Source organism: Dreissena polymorpha, chromosome 9 (assembly GCF_020536995.1).
Source record: "Dreissena polymorpha isolate Duluth1 chromosome 9, UMN_Dpol_1.0, whole genome shotgun sequence".
Classification (NCBI taxonomy): domain Eukaryota; kingdom Metazoa; phylum Mollusca; class Bivalvia; order Myida; family Dreissenidae; genus Dreissena; species Dreissena polymorpha.
The window spans coordinates 14238555-14264423 of NC_068363.1; the positions used below are offsets into that span (position 1 = coordinate 14238555).

A 25869-nucleotide genomic window follows, 5' to 3' on the forward strand; every position below is an offset into this window, starting at 1 on the left:
CCATTTAACTATTTCGGGTCACCGTGACATTGACCTTTGAGCTAGTGACCTTAAAATCAATAGGGGTCATCTGCGAGTCATGATCAATCTACCCATGAAGTTTCATGATCCTATGCAAAAGCGTTCTTGAGTTATCATTCGAAAACCATTTTACTATTTTGTGTCACTGTGACCTTGACCTTTGATCTAGTGACCTGAAAATCAATAGGGGTATTCTGCGATTCATGATCAATCTTCCTATGAAGTTTCATGATCCTAGGAGTATGCGTTCTTGAGTTATCATCGGAAAATCATTTAACTATTTCGGGTCACCGTGACCTTGACCTTTGACCTAGTGACCTCAAAATCAATAGGGGTCATCTGCCAGTCATGATCAATCTACCTATGAAGTCTCATGATCCTAGGCGTATGCGTTCTTTAGTTATCATCCTAAAACCATTTTACTATTGGATCACCGTGACCTTGACCTTTGACATAGTGACCTCAAAATCAATAGGGGTCATCTGCGAGTCATGATCTATCTAACAATGAAGTTTCATGATCCTAGGCGTATGCCTTCTTGAGTTATCATCCGGAAACCATTTTACTATTTTGGGTCACCGTGACCTTGACCTTTGACATAGTGACCTCAAAATCAATAGGGGTCATCTGCGAGTCATGATCAATCTACCTTTGAAGTTTCATGATCCTAGGCGTATGAGTTCTTGAGTTATCATCCGGAAACCATTTTACTATTTCGGGTCACCGTGACCTTGACCTTTGACCTAGTGACCTCAAAATCAATAGAGGTCATCTGCGAGTCATGATCAATGTACCTATGAAGTTTCATGATCCTAGGCCCAAGCGTTCTTGAGTTATCACCCAGAAACCACCTGGTGGACGGACCGACAGACCGACCGACATGTGCAAAGCAATATACCCCCTCTTCTTCGAAGGGGAGCATAATAAATGAAAACATTACCACAACTGCATGAAACATGAACTTTATGTACATGTATTACTTTATAACACACGATTTAATGCCATGTCAAGCTAGCTGTTCATTTTTTGGTATCATGTCTATCCAATAAAATAAATAGAGGATATTTGTTCATGTCAGTGTAAGATCGTTTGTTATTTCACGAGTGTTCATAGAAAATATTATTTTTCTATGATCACGAGTGAAATAACAAACGATCTTACACTGACATGAACAAATTTTCTGTTTTTTTTATGCCCCTTTTTCAAGAAAATAATTAACAGCTGTTTCCCTTTTGCTGAAAAGTTACCCTTTCTCGGAGTTTCTCCCGTGGCGTGCCTCAATACATTTATATGACGTCATTTTGTTGACGAAATGACGTCATTTTGTTGACGAAATAACGTCATTATTCCAGGGAAATTCTTCAGTTAAACTCTTTCACAATGTAAATAAACGGTAAAAAAAAGCATAAAACTAAAAGAATACGTGTTGGATTTGGTGGAATATCAATTTTGTTTCACTCGTGATCATAGAAAAAATATAAACAAGTATATAAACAAGGGAAGTACATCTTGATATGATAATATAAAAATAGACAAGAGTTCCGCGGTCGGAGATGACCGCATTGAAGCCGGATTTTTTATTTAAATGACAGGAAAGTACCTTTCGTGTTTTTGTCAATGCAATACTTGAAATGAGCAGTGGTGATCTTCTAGTACTGGCCAACCTTTATGTCAAGTTTGAAGACTCTAGGTACAAGCATACCAAAGTTATAACATGGAATAAGAACTTTAACATTTTTACCTACCAAAGTTATAAGAACTTTAACATTTTTACATTCAAGGTCACAGTGACCTTGACCTTAGAATGAATGACCTTGAAATGACCAGTGGTCATCTAAGTGTGCTTGCAAACCTTCATGTCAAGTTTGAAGACTCTATGTCCAAGCATACCAAAGTTATAACAATTTTAACATTTTAACATTTAAGGTCACAGTGACCTTGACCTTCAAATGAATGACATTGAAATGACCAGTGGTCATCTTCTAGTACTGGCCAATCTTTATTTCAAGTTTGAAGACTCTAGGTACAAGCATACCAAAGTTATAACATGAAATAAGAACTTTAACATTTTTACATTCAAGGTCACAGTGACCTTGACCTTCAAATGAATGACCTTGAAATGTCCAGTGGTTACTTACTAGTTCTGGCCAACCTTCATGTCAAGTTTCAAGACTCTAGGTCCAAGCATACCAAAGTTATAACAACTTTAACATTTTTACATTCAAGGTCACAGTGACCTTGACCTTCAAATGAATGACCTTGAAATGTCCAGTGGTTACTTACTAGTTCTGGCCAACCTTCATGTCAAGTTTCAAGACTCTAGGTCCAAGCATACCAAAGTTATAACAACTTTAACATTTTTATATTGAAGGTCACAGTGACCTTCACCTTCAAATGAATGACCTTGAAATGACCAGTGGTCATCTGTTAATCCTGGCCAACCTTCATGTCAAGTTTGAAGACTCTAGGTCCAAGCATACCAAAGTTATACCATGAAATAAGAACTTTAACATTTTTACATTCAAGGTCACAGTGACCTTGACCTTCAAATGAATGACCTTGAAATGACCAGTGGTTACTAACTAGTTATGGCCAACCTTCATGTCAAGTTTCAAGACTCTAGGTCCAAGCATACCAAAGTTATAACAACTTTAACATTTTTTATATTGAAGGTCACAGTGACCTTGACCTTCAAATGAATGACCTTGAAATGACCAGTGGTCATCTGTTAATCCTGGCCAACCTTCATGTCAAGTTTGAAGACTCTAGGTCCAAGCATACCAAAGTTATACCATGAAATAAGAACTTTAACATTTTCGAGCACGCCGCCCGCCCGCCCGCCCCCCCCGCCCGCCCGCCCGACAACATCAATCTATAAGCCGAGATTTTTTCGAAAAAAATCCGGCTAAAAAAGGAATTCTGAAAATGTGTTCTTTTCATTGGTGAAAAGAACAATTGTGTTATTTTCACTGCTGTTATTTCTCTGCAGAAATGTAATATTTTATCATTAGGTATAAAAGAAACCCATGTTATTGTTTTTGGTTTTATTTTTGTTTTATATTTTTAGTACATAATGCATACATTCATGAAACCAACACATTTTCAGAGTATAATGTATTTGCTTCAATACTATTGATGTGAATGGGTTTCATACATTCTCCTCTTACAGCTTCTGTACTATAGAGACTTTGGGTTTGTTGTCAAAATTGCGTCGTCCGTAGAAATGGAATTTCGTCGTGCATGAGAATTTAAACGACTTTCAGAGTAAAATTATCTCTAGTCTCTTACATGGGCACGATGTCTTATCAAGCACTCGAACAGGTGGATGGAAAAGCTTGGTGTATCAAATCGCAATTATCCAGGTGAAGCATTGACACTTCAAAGCGAAATTCTTTTTGTAAACTGCGATTTTGTTGGTCTACTGAAAGGTTACAGTTAAGGTCAAAACGGCATGTATTTCTTATATTGTCCCACGGCTAATTCTGGAGAGTAACGGAATGAATTAGTCGTGGGTATCCGACGATGAAACTAAGCAAGCTGACTTGCCAATCTATATTTCTAAAATTAAACCAAGAAGTAAATAGTCAAAACATAAAATACATCATTAATACATTGTGGAAACATTAACAAAACAAGACTTTTCAGAAAAACTAGCTACACAACAATTGCACACTTCAGAAGTAGTTAAACTCTACTTAAATATTGCAAAAGTATAATAAGTATGCACTGCAAATGAGGAATTCTCATAAAAATTATGCTGCTTTCCTCAAGTGTTTTTTTTTCTCACCATTTTGGTTAAATTGTAAAATTTGGAAATTATTGTGTAGTGTTGTGTTTGTTTTTTTTTGGAAATTATTGTGTAGTGTTGTGTTTGTTTTTTTAACAAATGCATCAAAGTTGAGAATACACATTATTTCAATGTTTTATTAACTAAGGTTTAACTTATAGAGCTGGATGGAAACTAATTGTGAAGATCTAAAATAAGAGCTGTCACCATAGGATGACTTATGCCCCCTATAAACGCTTTATATAAGTTATGAGCTTTTTTCAAAACCTAAACGCAGATTTCGAAACCTAAATGCCGACCGTAAGTTCAAGGTCAAGGTAACAGGGGTCAAAATTTGTGTGCATATGGAAAGGCCTTGTCGATATACACATGCATGCCAAATATGAAATTGCTATCTGAAGCGACATAGAAGTTATGAGCATTTTTCAAAATCTAAACACAAAGTGTGACGGACAGACGGACAGACAGTCCGATCACTATATGCCCTCCTTCGGGGGCATAAAAATGTCTTAGAATATCAAAATAAATCAGAAAGCCACATAAACTAGAGAGTGGACACCATGCTAGATCCTTGAAATGCACTAAGTGACCCCGTGACCTAGTTTTTGACCCGGCATGACCCATATTCGAACTTTACCTAGATATTGTCTTGATACAACTTCTGACCAAGTTTGGTAAAGATCAGACGAAAACTACTTCAATTAGAGAGCGGACACCATGCTAAATCCTTGAAATGCACTTAGTGACCCTGTGACTTAGTTTTTGATCCAGCGTGACCCATATTCGAACTTGACCTAGATATTGTCCTGATACAACTTCTGACCAAGTTTGGTAAAGATCAGATGAAAACTACTTCAATTAGAGAGCGGACACCATGCTAAATCCTTGAAATGCACTAAGTGACCCTGTGACCTAGTTTTTGACCAGGCATGACCCATATTCGAACTTGACCTAGATATTGTCTAGATACAACTTCTGACCAAGTTTGGTAAAGATCGGATGAAAACAATTTGAATTAGAGAGCGGACAAGAAAAGTGTGACAGACTAACAGATAGACAGACTGACGGACAGTGCGAAAACTATATAATCCCTTTTCTTCGAAAGGGGGCATAAAAAAAGTGCGGGAAAGTGGGGAACTTAAATTCGGAATTTATAGGTCCAATTGGGGTAAATATATAATTTTTTCTATTGGGAATGGGGCAAAATACCGACTCTGAACTTGAACGGAAAAAAACACTGTGCTCAGTACATGAAGTTATTTTAAATTTTAAATGGTCATGCCTGGCGTGGTGGATTGCTTCAAATGAATGGTTCTCTGTACATTCCTTTTGCTGACCATTTTGGGATTTAAAGCAATTTCAGGATTAGGATTGTTTGCTTTTTTGCTTTGATAGAAGTTATAGCATTTTTCGAAACCTAAATGCAGATTTCGAAACCTAAACGCGGACCCTAAGTTCAAGGTCAAGGTCACAGGGGTCAAAATGTTTGTGCGTATGGAAAGGCCTTGTCCATATAAACATGCATACTAAATATGAAGGTTATATCTCAAGGGACATAGAAGTTATGAGCATTTTTCGAAACCTAAACGCAGATTTCGAAACCTAAACGCGGACCCTTACTTCAAGGTAAAGGTCACAGGGGTAAAACATTGTGTGCATATGGAAAGGCCTTGTCCATACACACATGCATACCAAATATGAAGGTTATATCTCAAGGGACATAGAAGTTGTGAGCATTTTTCGAAACCTAAACGCAGACTTCGAAACCTAAACGCAGACCCTAAGTTCAAGGTCACAGGGGTAAACAAATTTGTGTGCATGGATAGGCCTTGTCCATATACACATGCATACCAAATATGAAGGTTATATCTCAAGGGACATAGAAGTTATGAGCATTTTCGAAACCTAAACGCAAAGTGTGACGGAAAGACGGACAGACAGACGGACAGACGGACAGTCCCATCACTATATGCCCCCTTTTCTTTAAAAGGGGGCATAAAAAAAGTCCACTAATTTGGGAAAACGTTTTAAATATAAATAAAAATCTTTATAATAATTAAAGTAGAATAACAAAATCATACAAAATTATAGTTATACACCAGTACTTTCTTAGTCGTAATTGAAATACAATTTTTGATTTGGGAATGGGTCCGTTTAAGAGACCCATAGATACGCCATGAAAAGGCCTGTTGTAGGTCAGTAAAATACTTCCCACAAAATAAACATTGGTACACATCATATAAAGGGTTTATGTCAAAGCAAAATATTAAACTTCTACTGTATAGCATTAAACTTCTTCTGTATAACAATGTCAAAATGCAAGTTAATATTGCTGAAATTGCAAAGACTTCTTTCACTGATAATGAAATGTAGAGTATTTGACATTTTGTTTAGACAGAGCCAAGATTTTATAACATTACTAAAAGAAATCAATGCCCATTCAAAATGTCAAAATGCAGAATATTATGTTAGAAGTCTCCCATACTGTTCATCAGACTGCATATCACAAGAACATTGTCTGACAAAATTAGCAAATCAAACATCACAAATTGCACTCCTACATGTTGAAACAAAACTGCCATGTCTGGAAAAAACTGAATTAATTTTATGATAGACATGCTTGACTCATTTTTTTAGATTTATACATGTATTTTTATTACGCATGTAATATGGCTGATGACTTTAATACTTGCCAAAATATATGATGTCCTTTAAAAATCTTTAAAGGGCTTTTTTCAAACCTAACACAAAGATCTACATTGATAATAGTGTGTGTTCTGATTATTTTAAAAATAAAATGTTTTGAGATATTCGCAAAAATCATTGAGTACACTGCAACTCCAATATATCACGGTCCGTTATATCGCGTTGTCCAATATATCGCGAATCGGCTATGGCTCCCAAAAATCTGACGAGCATAATCCTTAAATAAAATGTTTTTATCTGAGAATTTGATGCATTAAAATCCGTTTCAAGCAAGTATTTTTCCCTTTTTTTCACCAACTTTAATCCAACAGTCATAATCCAGTTTTGACCAGATTGTTTACTTACATTGTACATCACATTAACACCTGTGTACTGCGATAAACAAAAGACCCATTTGTCAAACATGACAGGTCATTTCGGGTGTTACAATTCTCTATTGAATTTGCTTTGAACTGCCGAAACGCACCAGTGCACACATGAAGGTGTACACAATTATAACAGTAAATGTCACAAGTCAATACTGACCTATCTCAACAATCTGTGTGCGTTAGATACAGTATACAATATAGATCAGTTAGTCACAATGCTCTACTATTAAACCCCATGCTGTGCATGCTTTTCATGAGAAATGAATGACGTCATTTTGTACATGGGTCTAATTTGTGCATGCTTTCTTGAACAATAAAACTCGGCAATGTTTTTCGGATTAAAAATTTAATTATACGCATTTGATACTACTCACATGGAATAATGTTTTGTGTTATACCAATTAATGACATATGGATATAACACAAACTTGAATAAGGTTGGTAAATAGCGTGTTTTGAGATTGCATAATGATGCTAATGTATACATATACATGCATACATAAACTGACAATTTATATCGCGCGCCGGATATATCACGGTCGCGATCTTTGGACCCCTTCAACCGCGATATATTGGAGTTGCAGTGTATAGTGTACAAATTTAAACACAAATATAAACAGCATGAATTTCTTTATTGATATTGTGCACAATTCTTTTTTTTACAAGAACACTGGCATTGTATTGAACAGTTTGTGTTTAACTTCATTATTGAATTGAAAATAAGTTTTTAATTTTATTGAAATGCACATGCTAATTTTTACATACCCGATACTTCTTGAAAGATGGAAAGAAAGATTTGTTTAAAAATTTCACAACTAACAATCATGAAACAAGAGCTGTCACCATAGGATGACATATGCCCCCTTTAAACACCTTGATAGAAGTTATAGCATTTTTTCGAAACCTAAACGCAGATTTTGAAACCTAAACGCGGACCCTAAGTTCAAGGTCAAGGTCACAGGGGTGAAAATTGTTATGCGTATGGAAAGGCCTTGTCCATATAAACATGCATACCAAATATGAAGGTTATATCTCAAGGGACATAGAAGTTATGAGCATTTTTCGAAACTTAAACGAAGATTTTGAAACCTAAACGCAGACAGGGTCAAAACATTGTGTGCATATGGAAAAGCCTTGTCCATATACACATGCATACCAAATATGAAGGCTTTATCTCAAGGGACATAGAAGTTGTGAGCATTTTTCAAAACCTAAACTCAGATTTCGAAACCGAAACGCGGACCCTAAGTTCAAGGTCAAGGTCACAGGGGTAAAGAAATGTGTGCGTATGGAAAGGCCTTGTTTATAGGGTACACATGCATACCAAATATAATGGCTATATCTCAAGGGACATAGAAGTTATGAGCATTTTTCGAAACCATAACGCAGATTTCGAAACCAAAACGCGGACCCCAAGTTCAAGGTCAAGGTCACAGGGGTAAAAAAATGTGTGCATATGGAAAGGCCTTGTCCATATACACATGCATACCAAATATGAAGGTTATATCTCAAGGGACATAGAAGTTATGAGCATTTTTCAAAACCTAAACGCAAAGTGTGACGGAAAGACGGACAGAGAGACATTCCGATCACTATATGCCCCATTTTCTTCCAAAGGGGGCATAAAAAAATACTTTTTAGTGTTTAAGATACTGATAAGTCGGAAATGGTCAAATCTTTTTTAATTTTGAGACCATAATCATTTGCATTTGAAGTTAATATGTGTATTTTACATAACAGAACACTGTATCTTTTAGTAAGATTTAAGGGTGTGTTTTTAGTTTGAAGAACATTTACAGCAGAAATTTCAAATTATATTTTTCTTTCTTATATTAACGATCTATAACATCGCTAAAGATTAATTTGAGGCAGGCCAAACTAAGGTCTATGTGAGAGAGAGAGGAAAAGCTGAAAAATAGAAAGTGAGAAATATTCATATGAAAACCAACAACCTTCAAATGAAATATGCAATCTGTAAACACTGAATGCATGGTGTATTGATTTTTAAATTCAACTCATTATCTGGCAGCTATAAATTATAATGGGGTATCAGGTTCTGCCCATCCAATTTGAGTGTTTATTATTAACACCTTACTAAACTTGCTCTATGTGAAACATGGCGCATCCAAAAAATGCCATGTCTAATGGACCTTTATTCTAGTAAAAAGAGTGCTTGGATTTACATGGGGCTTAAACCTGCAATTCTTCGGTTGTGAAACAAACAACTTTCACACATGATGAAAGGCTGCATGACTGCCAGGAACATCTAAAATGCTAAACTAACAGTCCCCTGAATTTTCATATTCATACATATAGTAGGCTGGTGAAAAAGACTAGTAAAATATACAAATGGTCTGCGATTTTTTATCTTTTGTATGACAGTTTGGCCTGTAACTGTTTTATGTGCTTTGCCATATCTGGACTTTGTGTTATTAGAATGAATTTGCAATCATGATGCAACAGCTCTCTATATAATTAATATTCTACACCTAGTGCATCAAAGAGAGTTGAGTTATTGCTCATTACTGCTCGTTACTGATCAATTTCCAGTCAATCTTCTGATGACACTAATATATAAACATCAGCTGAACAGCTTTTTTTGGTATCCACTTTGCACAGGCAAATGCCATTACAGCTGCTTAATTGCTTGTTAATTGTTTTATGTGAGTAGGAGGACTTCTTTTATACCTAATGCTCAAATATGACATTTCTGCAGTGAAATAACAGCAGTGAAAAGAACAAATGTTCTTTTCACGAGTGAAAAGAACAAATTTTCGGAACTACTTTTTCTACTACCTTTACATTTGCGTATTCCTACGACATCACGGACATGTACTGTTTAGTTAATGTTGTTACAAGTTAGTATTATTGTAGCATTATTTTATGCTTAACTTTGTTTGGTTATTATAGTAACAGCAATAAAATGTTAAAACCTTTCAGCTTTGTTTACTCGTCGACGATCAACTATTGGACTTTTTTCTTTCGGCGGAGGAATGATGCAAACACTAATGACGTCATTTTGTGTATTAAACTGTTTTGAGGCACGCCACGGGAGAGGGTTATTTTTCAGCGAAAGGGAAATTATTATTAATTATTTTCTTGAAAAAGAGGCATAAAAGAAACAGAAAATTTGTTCATGTCAGTGTAAGATCGTTTGTTATTTCACTCGTGATCATAGAAAAATAACATTTTCACTCGTGGCGAAAATATATTTTCTATGATCACTCGTGAAATAAAAAACGATCTTACACTGACATGAACAAATATCCTCTATATATTTATATTTGCAAGAAATTATGTGCATGAAGTTATGGTTGTGGATACATCTACCAGTGCATTAATTAAGTATATGTGTACTAGGAAGTTAAAAGTTTCTCTTTATTCTTGAGGAATAATAAGAATTTTTTTTTCTTTGTCCTCGGTTTAGTTCCATATACATGTATGTAAAATATAACCAATACTAACCATACAGTGTTATAAAGATTATCAACAAATAAAACATCCGAGGCACATCAAGATTGTGTTTAAACACAACATGCAAACATGTATGCAACATGCACATTATAATTTCACGTAATCATATATGTTCAAGTTACTTATAATTTTAATCAGCAAAATTATAACATATATTCCTAATTTGCCAATCACTTGGAGCAGTTATCTAATTAATTCAAATTATTAAAATTGGTCTTTTAGAAGGCCTTTTCAAAGTGTTTTCATTTGAATACTTGCACTTTATTCTCATAAATATTTTGTTGTTCATTCTTCATGCACAAACATTAAATTTTATTAAACCAAGATAACAGGCTTTCAAATGTTTATTTAGTCACCAGCTATTCAAATACCGTTCAGATAAATAGTGTAGTCATTAGTGTCTTTAAAGATTAAAGAGCTTTACTTTGCATGACAGCAATAAGGGCCTTACTTCTTCACATATTGGTCAAAGTAGAAAATCAAGGTAAACAAGCAAATTCGTTGAATTGATATCCCCCGCCAATATGCTTCTGGACACAAAATGTTATATTTAACACTCAAAAAAGCATTTTTTTAAGATACAAAGGGCCATAACTCCTTTATTATCCAATGGTGTACAATGCCATTTGGCGTGCATCATCCTCTTATCCATATATATATATATACTTATAACAAGTTTCAATGAAATCCGCCAAAGCACTTCCAATATATGGCTCCGGACACAAAAAAGCATTTTTCCACGATACAAAGGGCCATAACTCTGTTCTTAACAGATGGTGTACAATGCCATTAGGCGTGCATCATCCTCTTATCCATATATAAACTCAAACAAAGTTTCATTAAAATCCGCCAAAGCACTTCCAAGATATGGCTCCGGACACAAAAGTGCCGGCCGGACGGACGGAAAGACGGACGGACAACCCCAAAACAATATCCCTCCGCCTATGGCGGGGATAACAATGGATGTTTGTAAAACATGCATGCCCCCCATATGGGCTGTCAATTTTAGTGGCAGCCATTGTGAATACGTTTTTTGTCACTGTGACCTTGACCTTTGACCTAGTGACCTGAAAATCAATAGGGGTCATCTGCCAGTCATTATCAATGTACCTATGAAGTTTCATGATCCTAAGCCTAAAAGTTCTTGAGTTATCATCAGGAAACCATTTTACTGTTTTGATTCACTGCGACCTTGACCTTTGACCTGGTGACCTGAAAATGTATAGGGGTCATCTGCCAGTCATGATCAATGTACCTATGAAGTTTTATGATCCTAGGCGTAAGCATTCTTGAGTTATCATCTGGAAACAATTTTACTATTTCGAGTCACTGAGACCTTGACCTTTGACCTAGTGACTTGAAAATCAAAAGGGGTCATCTGCCAGTCATGGTCAATGTACCTATGAAGTTTCATGATCCTAGGCATAAGCATCCTTGAGTTATCATCCGGAAACCATTTTACTGTTTCGAGTCACTTTGACCTTGACCTTTGACCTAGTGACCTGAAAATCAATAGGGGTCATCTGCCAGTCATTATCAATGTACCTATGAAGTTTCATGATCCTAGGCCGAAGCATTCTTGAGTAATCATCCGGAAACCATTTTACTATTTTGAATCACTGTGACCTTGACCTTTGACCTAGTGACCTGAAAATCAATAGGGGTCATCTGCCAGTCATGATCAATGTACCTATGAAGTTTCATGATCCTAGGCCTAAGTGTTCTTGAGTTATCATCCGGAAACCATCTGGTGGATGGACCGACGGACCAACACACTGACAGACCGACCGACATGTGCAAAACAATATACCCTATCTTCTTCGAAGGGGGGCATAATTAAGAATGTCTTTTTGAATAATATATACTATATTGTTATACATATACCTGTACAGTGCTGACCAGTAAAATAGACTATAATGTGTAATCATTTTGACTGACAAACATGCCAAACTAATACTTACTAGCACCCTGTTCTCAAGTTTTTCTTTCTTTGTTTCATAGTTAACCAGGCGTTTAATGGACAACTTAAGTCTCCTGTCAAGACATTCTCGCATACTCTCTGAAAAAGTGAACATAAAGTAAAAGCGATTATATATATTATTCTGAACTTCCCTACACACAATTCCAGTGGGATTCAGACTCATCACTACAAACATAGAACATTTATTAGAAAACTCATTTAAAGTATAACGATCAAACGTGTCATGGTGTGCATGCTGTAAATCAGTGATATTGGTGCACATAAGCTGAAGACCATCATTCAAATCTTATCACATCTAAAATTTGGGTTGGACCAATAGATTTTCTGGCAAAAACTCCTATGTCCCTTTCACAAGAAGTACTGAGAGCTCAAAGCAAGGCATTTGTGTTCTTCAATGTAATTTACAACCCTGCAAATCTGTACTGAATCAGTGAATGTGTATTTCATTTATAACAAATGGATGGAAATTAGTGTTTTTTCAATTACCACAATTATACAATTTGGATTCAGACTGATATATCATGTAAATTTGTTCATTACAAACTAACATACAAACTTATTTTAAATAGTTGAAATTGTCTGATTATTGCATTAGCTAATTTAGCAGGAAGACCTATTTTGCAGAAATGCATTATTATGAATTTGATGCAAACAATCTAAAACAAGCGCTGTTTGTAAAACATGCATGCCCCCTATATGGGCTGTCCGTTGTAGTGGCAGCCATTGTGTGAATACGTTTTTTGTCACTGTGACCTTGACCTTTGACCTAGAAACCTGAAAATCAATAGGGGTCATCTGCGAGTCATGATCAGTGTACCTATGAAGTGTCATGATCCTAGGCAAAAGCGTTCTTGAGTTATCATCCGGAAGCAATTTTACTGTTTCGGGTCAAAGTGACCTTGACCTTTGACCTGAAAATCAATATGGGTCATCTGCGAGTAATGATCAATGTACCTATGAAGTTTCATGATCCTAGGCGTAAGCGTTTTTGAGTTATAATTCGGAAACCATTTAACTATTTTGGGTCACCGTGACCTTGACCTTTGACCTCAAAATCAATAGGGGTAATCTGCGAGTCATTATCAATCTACCCATGAAGTTTCATGATCCTAGGAGTATGCGTTCTTGAGTTATCATCGGAAAATTATTTTACTGTTTTGGGTGACCGTGACCTTGACCTGAGAGCGTTGGACTGTTGTTCCAAAGGTTGTAGGTTCGAATCCTGCCCCAGGTAGCCTATAGCTCCCAGTTGTTAGGTAAGTATATACCTTTTTTTTTTTTTTTAATTTAATTATTGTTAATTAATTTGTTAAGTTTTTGTTGTTAATTTGTTTCGAAATTATTGTTTATGTTTGATAACTCGTGTGTTGTGATGATCGACGGGAGGGCCCCTTCTTGTTAAAGTAAGGGAGGGAACTGTGGTAAATCAGATCGGGGGACCCTGTGTGGTCTGGGGGGATCCCTTTCTCTTTCTCCACACTCAACACACGGCGCAGCTGATTGGCCGGTAGCGAGTGACGAGCGGAGGCCTGTCCTCTAAATCTTTCTTCTTCTGTCTTTCTCGTTCTACTCTCTTTCTCTCTATCTTTCTTTCTCTTTCTTTCTTTTCTTTCTACTTTTTTCTTATTCAAATCCTGGTTAGGGTTACGGGTTAGCTAGGGCAGCGCCGTCTGCCAGGACAGCGTCTGCCCGCTAACCATAACCCTAACCAGCTAGGGGCTCCCGGGAGCTCCTGCGTCCCTGCTGGTTAGCCCTGGGTTGTTTTGGCTACCCCCTGCCACCGCCCCCCTGTGTCCCCGCACTGGCCGTCATCCGACCACAGGTCGGGTGAGAGGCCACACCAAGTTCGAACACCACCGACCTCAGGTCGGTGAGTGTTCGCGCTAAGTATAATCTTTGTTGAGAATTCAGTGTTTACAATTACTGAACTTCTGGTCAACACGCTGTTGTTGTTGTTGTTGTTGTTACTGCTGATGATGTTGATGTTTTTTTGCTATGTCTTTTTTGCATTGTTTAAAAAAGCACTGAGTTACTTCCCTTTGATTTACTGTTATAATTTACAGTTAATTAATTCTATTGTTCTCATTTTCACACCTTTTTGTGGTTGCTAGGTAACCTTTGTTCTCATTTTCACACCTTTCCCACTCAGTGTCTGCTCTAAAGTGGAGTGTATCCTTACAGTGAATGTACGCAACAGTATAGTATTACCTGTTACGTACCTTGGTACTAGACTTTGGTACTACTTTTTGATTGGTTCAAAAAGTCACGTGACCTGAGGGCACGTGTTTTATTGGTCGGTGCGATAGCGCCATTTTAGGCGGGAAATTTGAATTTGTTTTTTGTAGGTTACATGCTATATATATATACCTTGACCTTTGACCTAGTGACCTAAAAATCAATAGGGGTCATCTGCCAGTCATGATAAATCTGTCTATGAAGTTTCATTATCCTAGGCGTATGCGTTCTTGTGTTATCATCCGAAAACCATTTTACTATTTCGGGTCACCGTGACCTTGACCTTTGACCTAGTGACCTCAAAATCAATAGGGGTCATCTGCGAGTCATGATCTTTCTAACCATGAAGTTTCATGATCCTAGGCGAATGCGTTCTTGAGTTATCATCCAGAAACCATTTTACTATTTCGGGTCACCGTGACCTTGACCTTTGACCTAGTGACCTCAAAATCAATAGGGGTCATCTGCGAGTCATGATCATTCTACCTATGAAGTTTCATGATCCTAGGCATATGCGTTCTTGATTTATCATCCGGACACCATTTTACTATTTCGGGTCACTGTGACCTTGACCTTTGACCTAGTGACCTCAAAATCAATAGGGATCATCTGCGAGTCATGATCAATCTACCTATGAAGTTTCATGATCCTAGCCCCAAGCGTTCTTGAGTTATCATCCGGAAACCACCTGGTGGACGGACCGACCGACAGACAGACAGACAGACCGACAGGTGCAAAGCAATATACCCCCTCTTCTTCGAAGGGGGGCATAATAAATAGGTTTTCATTATACAAAACATTGCATTGTTTCATACAATTGTTTCATTTAAAGCATGCTGTTTCAATTGATCATAAATATCACTGCCATCATTCAGCTTCTCTCATGAATTTCTATCTGAAAACTTAATGTTATGATAAATATTACGAACCAAGAACCTCCATTACCAATGATGATTTTGTACAATTGAAAATGTTAAATGTGGAATACAGAGTGAAACAACTCAAATTAAATTATATGCATAAAATTTATTATGGAAAATGTCCTTCATATCTCAGCAAGAACTTTGAAAAATCATCAAGATCTGGAAAAAGTAATTTCATAATACCAACTGGGACAAATGCTTATTAAAAAAAAAATTCAAATACTCTGGATCTACAGACTGGTATTCACTTCCAGAGGACATCAAAAACGTGGACAATTTTGACAAATGTAAAAGAATGGTTAAAAAACATCTACATAACAAACTAACTGAGATAAGTGAGGACATATATATGTATTATTAATATAAGAATATGACTGTAATATACAAACAATTGGAATCTATGACATATACTACTTGAATTGAAATGTATCCATATTTGCAATTATATGTATTTAGTTAAGCCTCATGTTTGTTTATGTTTTTTATTTTTTGTTATAACATGGGTTTAGTTGTCGGATTGAGACAAAACGCTAGATTATTCACATGTCTTCTCTCAATACCAAAGTATATGTGTGTAAGTTAGATCATATAACTTACAGGGATGGAAAGTAACTTTTCACGATTGGTTGCCCGCAAGGGTAACCATTTTTAGTATTTCAGTTGCCAAGTTATAGAGTTACGAGTCCGGTACCATTTTTATGTAGTGTCAGTGTAGGTTATTTATTTAAAGAAAAAAATGGATAATATAACGACAACATTGCTAGCATGACACACTTTCTATTTATTACGTTTTTTTAAAAGTCTGAAATAAATTATAAAACTGATTATTCATCCACAGTTGCCAAATTTTATTAAATGTCTAATTGCACTTTTAAATTGTTTTAAGCTTTAAAAAAAGCTAGTTGCCCGGCCGGACTTCCAACATTTGAAATTGAGTTGCCCGGGCAAATATCTACTTGCCGCGGGCTAATGGGCAACAACTAATTTCAATCCCTGATAACAACTTGATCTTTTTTTCTTGTACTTTTAATGGACCCCATTGGAAATAAGCTTTTAGCTTAATGGGTTATCCATAGGTCAAATATAACATTTCAATTGATAACTGATTTTTATAACTGTTATATATATATTTGAATTTATTTAAATATTTATATATTATTTGATCATAACAGCTGTCAGAATAACATTGGTGTAACGATGTTTTTATGCTTGTATGTATTGTGATATTGTTATATGCGTTTGACCTAGAATGTAAATAAATATAAATAACAAATCAGTAGTGTGTAGCCTTCATGTTCAACAGCATGAACATTTTCGATTCATATGAACGACTGAACAATAATTTGTCCGAAATGTCATGCATATACGACTTCAAAACTCAATTTCTAAACATTTAAACTATCAGTTTTACAAGCCTATATTGTCAACTAATTGCATATTTTACTTCTGATTCGCGAATTCCCCCACCCACTATTTCCTGAACCACCTGTAAAAAAACTCACCAAGTATTTCCTTGGGGACATTATTCATCGACGCCATTTTAATCCTGTTATTCGATATTTTTTAAGACCAATTCCTTAATCTAATTTCAAATGAATTTCATATTTAGTAATAATTACAACACCGTTCAGAGTTTTGACAGTTTTGTGTAAAAAGTTTCACTACGACGCCATTGAATGACGTAGAGATTTGCTTTATTAATAGACTGTGAACCCGGAAGCAACTTTTATTTACTAACAATACCATATTTGGTGAGGATAGCTTCAGATCGAAAGTAGAAGCATATAATCCTAATCTGCATGTGACTGTGTATTTGCCTTCAATGTTTGAATTTGCATTATCTTTGTATATCAACAAAAAATAAAAATAATGATATATCATGATTTAGTCAATAATTTAAAAATACAAATCTATCTATCTATCTATCTATCTATCTATCTATCTATCTATCTATCTATCTATCTATCTATCTATCTATTATCTATCTATCTATCTATCTATCTATCTATCTATCTATCTATCTATCTATCTATCTATCTAATATCTATCTATCTATCTATCTATCTATCTATCTATCTATCTATCTATCTATCTATCTATCTATCTATCTATCTATCTATACTGTATAACTCTCCTTGCGGGTATTATTGACAGGTGCGCAGTCAGTGCAAGATAAAAGTGTTAAAGGTGAATAAGTGAGAAAGATAAAAGTATGTTTGATTTATCATGCATGGTGAAGTGATTTAAAGTTAAAGCTGATAAAAACATGTCTCTCGGAGTGCAAGGGGCAGAAGGGGAAAGCAGGGACCGCTTAAACCCTTCAAGATCAGGATGTAATACTGTAGTGGCAGGGAGGTTGTTCCACATCACAATAGCACTTGGGGAAAAATGAAAAATTATAATAATTTGCAGTGGTATGGATCTGTCTGAAAGAAAGAGATAATCTAATCGTCATAATTTTAACATCTTTAGTTTAAACTTATTTATTTTAGCTCGATTGCATAGAAAGCCTACGGCTTATTTGCAACGCTCTCGAGTCTTACTTGCATGTTCACTAATAGTCAGCTCTGATTGTTTTGTTGGAACTAAATCTTCAGAAACTTTAAAGCAATACGGAGGACACAAACTGACAGTGAGTTTGCACGGCAATTTGCCTGGCCATATTAATGTAAACATAACCATAGTGACATGTCATCACTCCTTGATGCTGACATAGGCTTGGGCACACATGCCTTTGACAAATCTCAGCTGATGTCATCCATGTGAATTAAAAAGTAAACAGCATCATGAGTATGCACAAAGCTATGAGACAACTGATTTTGTTTCTCGTACCTTGCAGACAATAGTTTATATTTGCTTCATTTTCAAAGTTGTGTTATTAGGCAAGACACACAAGAGTACACGCAACAATCAGCAATCAATGGTTTTATATATATCTTTATTTATATAATCTACAAGACATGAAGTAACATTCTTAACAAGAGGTTTGTCTAAATGAAACATAAAGAAACATTTATAACGGTATAAAGTCACTGATATCACTATTGTTCAATGGAACACAAAAAACAAATTTCCGTATACTTGAATATAATAAAAACAAGAGATGTGTTTGTCAGAAACACAATGCCCCCTATTGCGCCGCTTTGAAATAAAATTTCAATATATCATTTGGCAGGTTTATAAATTATCTCCCTTTTAAAGCTTATTACTTCCCTTGGATTACATATTTTGACTTTTGACCTTGAATGATGACCTTGACCTTTCACCACTCAAAATGTGCAGCTCCATGAGATACACATGCATGCCAAATATCAAGTTGCTATCTTCAAAATTGCAAAAATAATGGCCAATGTTAAAGTTTTCGGACAGACTGACAGATGGACAGACAGTTCAAATGCTATATGCCATGATATGCAGATGTAAAATTCCAATCAACGTTGGTCAAAAAATTATATTCTGTGTGTACTGTTTCTAATGGAATTTTGCAAAGCAAATTTACCTGAATTTTTTTCTTATATGCATCCTACGTTAGGATTGTTCATAGCGCCTTTTAAAATACTGCCCTAACCCTAATTTGAAGTAAAAGCACACAATGAATAGTATTGTGCTTAACCTGTTAAATGAGTTTAATGTTTGTAAATTGGAATATTACAAAGCTTTACAAAAATTGTTACTTAGAAATTCATATTTAAAAATCCTTTTTTTAACAAATACATGACTATTATTTACATGATGCGGTTGCATTACTCAGTTAAACACTAATAATTGATATATTAAAATTAGTAAAGATGTGACTTATCAAAATAATACATTTAAAATAAAGTAATAATTATGCATACATACACACCCAAAACAAAAAATATATGCAATGATCATTGCAGAGAATCTGTCTTAACAAACCAAATAAAATTCCAGACCAGCTGGTTTCAGAGAGAACCTTAATTTAATTCGTCTCTTCTACACCTTTAAAGGATAAACAGAGCTTGAGGCTACTATTTCATTCCGGCTTATTTCATAATGGAACCAATAAATGAGCAAAAATTCAAATTATTAAAGTAAATCTGTAGTTACAAAACATACTGAACCTTAATTTAGATGCCTTTTTACATTAAATATATACGTTATTGTAAGTAAGTGTAAGTCTGTGAAAGCTTTGAAATCAGTTTTGTGAATTTCGCCTAGACTGACTATAATCCTTTGTCTCAAATCAATAATCATCTGTGACTTTCCGTTGAACAAGCCAACAAAGCAATCAAATTTGAAATAAATCTCACTTTACAAAACACCAAGCTAATAAAAATCTATCACAACCACCAAGCTAATAAAAATCTATCACAACCACCAAGCTAATGAAAATCTATCACAAAATTTTAGCACATTTAAGGTTTGATAAACAACAACTACAACAATAAAGTAAAAGTTGTAAAAGAACAAAATAGAGACAATATAAAGAATATGAAAGTTGACTGGCATTACATTATAAAGAGCTCTAACAAAAATACAAAATAGCATACATGTAAGCTTACAATAGTATGCTGTACAAAGGCAAAAGCTCATATGATGTAAAAGCATATTTTATACAAGTAAACATTCTGCTATGAATTGCCGTGATTGGTAGTTTTGAATACCGGTAAGTAATTTTCTTAGAATACAAGAAAATATATCAGTTAACAAAATTATAACATAAGAAAAGCATATACAGACACCACAAACAAATAAGTTGTGTTTTGAAATTTACTATCTTCTAACTTTATATAGCGTTCTATTTTTTTCTAGACTTAAAATGATAAGTGACATACCCTGACACTAATAGATTATTTCCTAAAATAAAAGTATATGCAAGTCTAAAAATTATCGCAATATATTTTTATCTGATTTGAAAGTGTCCATATAGAATTATTTTTTTAATGTATCCTTCTTTGCCAGCAAATGAATAATCTTTTAAGTCTGCTTCAATTTGTTCTTGTCCATTTGTAGCTAATTTGACATTTACTTATAAAGTTCATTTATTGCATAGCCATTTGGAGGGGGGATCTGTACATAGTATTGAAGACAAGAGCTTGTCACAGTAGTGCCAAATTCCCGCAAAAATGTGTTTGCTTGTATGACAACATTTGTTTTAGAGAGTAGAATAATATTTGTAAAAACAAATTAAGGGGGATAATTCATTATGCTCCTGACAAAAATTTACTTTGAAATTAAATAACGGGATATAATTCAAACACTAAGATAGATAGAGCTATGGTTCTTAGTCACTGCACTTCTCCTACTTGCCATTTGTTTAAGTTTCAAGTTTCAAGTAAATCCCTTTAGTAGATTTAGAGTTGTGCTCCGGACAAAAATTTACTTTAAAATTATATAAAAGGGGAGATAATTCAAAAGCTAAGGTAGATAGAGTTGTGGTACTTGGTCACTGCACTTCTTATAGTCGCCATATGTTAATATTTCAAGTTTCAAGTAAATCCCTTTAGTAGAGAGGGGAGATAATTCAAAAACTCAGGTAGATTTTTTGCACTTTTCCTACTCGCCATCAGTTTATATTTCAAGTTTCAAGTAAATCCCTTCAGTAGATTTAGAGTTAAGCTCCGGACAAAAATTAACTTTAAAATTATATAAAAGGGGAGATAATTTAAAAACTAAGGTAGATAGAGTTGTGGTTCTTGGTCGCTGCACTTCTCCTAGTTGCCATCTGTTTATATTTCAAGTTTCAAGTAAATCCCTTCAGTAGATTTAGAGTTATGCTCCGGACAAAAATTTAGTTTAAAACTATATAAAAGGGGAGATAATTCAAGGTTTTGGTTCTTGGTCACTGCACTTCTCCTAGTTGCCATCTGTTTATATTTTAAGTTTCAAGTAAATCCCTTTAGTATATTTAGAGTTATGCTCCGGACAAAAATTTACTTTAAAGTTATATAAAAGGGGAGATAATTCAAAAACTAAGGTAGATAGAGTTATGGTTCTTGGTCACTGCACTTCTCCTAGTTGCCATCTGTTTATATTCTAAGTTTAAAGTAAATCCATTGAATAAATTTGGAGTTATGCTCAGTACAAAGTTTCAGCTGGACGGACAGATGGATGGACAGACGGACAGGACCAATTACTATATCCCCTCCAAAAATTTTTTCAGCAGGGATAAAAAAGTACTCATAAAGTTCATTAATTGCATAGCCATTGAAATTGGGGGGGGGGGGGGGGGGGTTGTACATAGTAATGAAGAGAAAGTACTCATAAAGTTCATTAATTGCATAGCTAATGAGAGGGTGGCCTTTTTATGCTTTAAACTTGAATACATTTGTAAAATATGGCATATCATAAGTTATCTTTCTCAGTTTTAGCACATTTTCTGGTCAATCATTGTGTACAACATCATATTGCACATAAATAGTATTCTATAATAGGATTGAACTAAACATAATAAAAGCTGCGCCATGAGCGCATGATACGCCCGTCGTTCGCCAATGAAGTAGTAAGGTAATAAATAACCCTTTGAATCATTTTTTTACTTCAGTTTATTTGTATTTGAATACATGGTTTATTTTATAAGTACATGAGCATGGAAATCACGAAATTTTGACGAACAAAGTCCCATAACTCTGGAACGACAATTCAGAATTCCGTCAAAAACGAAAGGGGATCAGGGTTTATCAATATTAAGATTGTGTTAAAATTTGAAGAAAATCTATCAAAGGATATTTGACGTAGCGTACGACATTAACAGACGGACGGACGGACGGACGGACAGACGGACGCGGGGTATACCATAATACGTCCCGTCATAGACGGGCGTATAAAAACAATATTGATAGGTAAAAGTTAGGTTTACAATTCTGATGTAGGCGTTAATTGATCTACTAAGCTGTAGTAACAGGATAGATAGTACATCTATATTGATGGTATTGTATCTCAGTCTCTCCTCCACCATGTGGAAGGTATGTGAACCACTGACTCTGTCCTCTTCTCAGTCATTCCGGCCACACAGTCTGTGAACTCTTTCGGTCCCTGTGCCTGAAGATGCCTGAACAGTCAAAAATAAAGTTACATTGTAAATATTCAATAGTCTTTGACAAAGTATGTTGAATTCACGTAATATTCAATAGCCTTTGACATAGCGTGTTGATTCATGTAATATTCAATAGTCTTTGACAAAGTGTGTTGAATTCATGTAATATTCAATAGCCTTTGACATAGTGTGTTGAATTCATGTAATATTCAATCATATAGTGTGTTGAATTCATGTAATATTCAATAGTTTTTGACATAGTGTGTTGAATTCCTGAAATATTCAATACTCTTTGACATAAATGTAGTGTGTTGAATTCATGCAATATTCAATAGTCTTTGACATAGTGTGTTGTGTTGAATTCATGTAATATTTAATAGTCTTTGACATAGTGTGTTGAATTCCTGAAATATTCAATAGTCTTCGACAAAGTGTGTTGAATTCATGCAATATTCAATAGTTTTTGACATAGTTTGTTGTGTTTAATTCATGTAATATTCAATAGTCTTTGACATTGTGTGTTGTGTTGAATTCATGTAATATTCAGTAATCTTTGAAATACATGTACTGTGTTGAATTCATGTAATATTCAATACTCTTTGACATAGTGTGTTGTGTTGAATTCATGTAATATTCAATAGTATTTGACATAGTGTGTTGAATTCATGCATCTTATATTAAATACTAAGACCTATTTTAAAAGATCCAGGCAGCTGAAGATACACGCATAGTATAAAGATCATGTAAAATATTCACTTGTCATTGAACTTATGAGCTGAACACATGCACTTAATATTCCACATAATTAAAGACATCTGTAACAAGACTCAAGGGGCTAGAGGGTGGGCTGAAGATGCCAAGTTCCATAAGTAGTCATCGATACATATTCTCCAGTCATTTACCTAATATAGTTAAAACATGACTGTATATTATATCCAATTTGAAAAAATACTTCCTACGCAACTCCACCACACGAATGTTGAAGCAGCGGAGGAAAAACTCATTCCTTACTTGTTTGTTTTGACATAAAAAAATGCATCTTGACTACAAGAGTTACAAAGTAAACTGTTACAATGTGGCAAATTTTGCTACTTTCTGTACATACACCATGAGCAACATGATTAAAACACAACCGTTTACAAGGTGTCCACATATATTATGTTAATAAAACTACAACTGAGCAGGCATTAAAATAAGAAATTTGACCAATGAAGCACAGGTTCTTTTATTTATTATTTGAGATAAATTACAGGCCTGCTAATATGAATACAAGAATCTGAGCGAGCCTGGTGAAAATTTAACCCTTTACCACTTCTAAGATACGTATTTGTAGTCCCTCAAAAGTTTTATCTAAGACCTTTCTTATTATATTCAAGATGGCTTCATTCTCAGACCTACAATACTGATGAGCAGCAAACAGCATAAAACCTTAATAGACTGCAAGTCACTCGCAGGCTGTTCTGGTTTTATGCTGTTTGAAAAAGTCATGTTAACTTTGCTTCTTATGGGGGAAGGGGTGACCAGTGCAGGGCTTGCCCGTTCATTCTAATTTTGATCACTGATTGAGAAGTCAGGTTTTTAAGATCTCTTAGGAAAATAAAATATCACCGATTGTAAGATGCATGTTTAACAAAGACCGATGACCAACGTACAATAATTAACATCAAAGGCTTCATAATTTTAACTCTGACAGTTAATTACCAACTATTTATTACCTGGCTCGCAGGTCATCAGAAGTCCAAACTTCATAGATGGAGAACTTGGGTGTGTCTTTAAAGCTTCGTACAGACATGCTGCAATAACAGAATCATATTACAAAAGTTAATTTAATCACAAGCATGTATACCGGTATACTAAATACTTGTTCACAAATTTTTGTGCTGTTTTTTATTCTTTTAAAATCATTTAAACATAGAAAAAACTAAGTGGTGTAACTGTTAATGCTGAATGCCCTCAAATATGGTTTTGGCCCTGACATGTGATTTTCAACTTCAAAGTTGGGGAAGACAAACAAGTTTATTACTTATTGAAGAATAGATATCTCAATATTAGGGATGGGAATGAATACTGGAAACTAGTAAATCGACGTCTGGTCCTTATACCATACCTTCTGCCAATTATCATCGTTCATTGATGGAAGCTGTTATCAAAGCATATATAATATAATGGAAACCAAAACTGCGACTTTGTACATGTACTTATAACTTTTTTGGAAGTATCTTTGCATAAAAATAGAATATTCAAAAATGAATTTTGATTCGAATATTCGGCCGATTTTCGAATATTCGAATATTCGGTACCATCCCTAATTGATATTAATTCATCATTTACAAACAAAAACTTTTATACTAATAGTCATGCTTTGCACATGAAACTAAAACAAAGCCTACATATATACATATTTACTTTAACCCTCTTCTCTTTACATGTACGATGTTTCATCTAAAATCTTTCATCACATTATGTTTCGCACTCATAAATTACAGTATGTAATTATGTCCTACACAGAAATAAATACATGGCAACGACTCAAAAACTTCTAATAAAAGAGTTTTGATCGGTGTTCCTCTTTGACCTTTGAGATATAGAGAATGGTTTTACACACGACACTGTATTATGATGGTTGACATTTGTTAGTTATTTCAAAATCCATTTATAAATGGCCAATGTATTGCATAAACAGGAAAACTCTGTAGTCAAATATGACATTTTCCATTTAATTGTGACCTTGACCTTTGAGGTAGGGAGACAGGTGTTTCACGCCAAGCAGTCTTGTGATGGTTGAATTTCATGGCAAGTTATTTCATTATATTCATTCATATCATAAAGACTAGAACTTTCTCACAGACAAACAAACCACAGAAAGTTGGAAAAGCAACTGCAAAATGATGCCTTCTTCAAAGGGGGGCATAAAAATAGACATAAAACACTACCGACTATTATACTCATGGGTAACAGATAAAGATCAGGTTTGTCATGTGAGGTTGCAAAACATTATATAACGCAAAGCTAAGTCATTTGACATACTAACTATACAGATAAAATTGTCAAAATATAAATATTATGGCTACTCAGTGCAAACATTTTGTTAATTTTATAGTACAGTCAATCTTGCATCTAGAGACCACTAAAGGGAGTAACCAAAAGTGGTCTCTTAATAAAATGGTCTTTAAATTAAAAAAAGGCCATTTGTGATGAATGCGGACCTTTGATTTTAAATCCAGATATTGGATTTTGTTCCTTTTGACACAGCGATGCTTTTCTGCTTTTGTAATCAAATGAATCTAAATATGAACAGGAGCACCGCCTTGCGGGTGCAGACCGTTCATCTATTTTTCTTTTTAAAGGTGTAGGGACTTTTCTCAATTTCAATC

General features: G+C 34.8%; 2 protein-coding genes across 2 annotated transcripts in view; both read right to left on the bottom strand.

Moving 5' to 3' along the window:
• Nucleotides 1–17148, bottom strand: part of LOC127844160 (F-actin-uncapping protein LRRC16A-like) — a 104482-nt gene extending 87334 nt beyond the window's left edge. The window contains exons 1-2 of the mRNA XM_052374186.1: nt 16998–17148; nt 12318–12415 (exon numbers count right to left, since the gene is read on the bottom strand). Of these exons, the coding sequence (XP_052230146.1) occupies nt 12318–12415; nt 16998–17034 (135 nt within the window). The 5' untranslated portion in view covers nt 17035–17148. The remainder of the gene's footprint in view (nt 1–12317; nt 12416–16997) is intronic.
• Nucleotides 17149–18414: 1266 nt separating this feature from the next.
• The window catches only part of LOC127844169 (N-terminal EF-hand calcium-binding protein 1-like), a 37919-nt gene continuing 30464 nt past the window's right edge, over nt 18415–25869 (bottom strand). Inside the window, exons 9-10 of the mRNA XM_052374221.1 lie at nt 24211–24288; nt 18415–22510 (exon numbers count right to left, since the gene is read on the bottom strand). Coding sequence (XP_052230181.1) covers nt 22399–22510; nt 24211–24288 — 190 coding nt within the window. The 3' untranslated portion in view covers nt 18415–22398. The remainder of the gene's footprint in view (nt 22511–24210; nt 24289–25869) is intronic.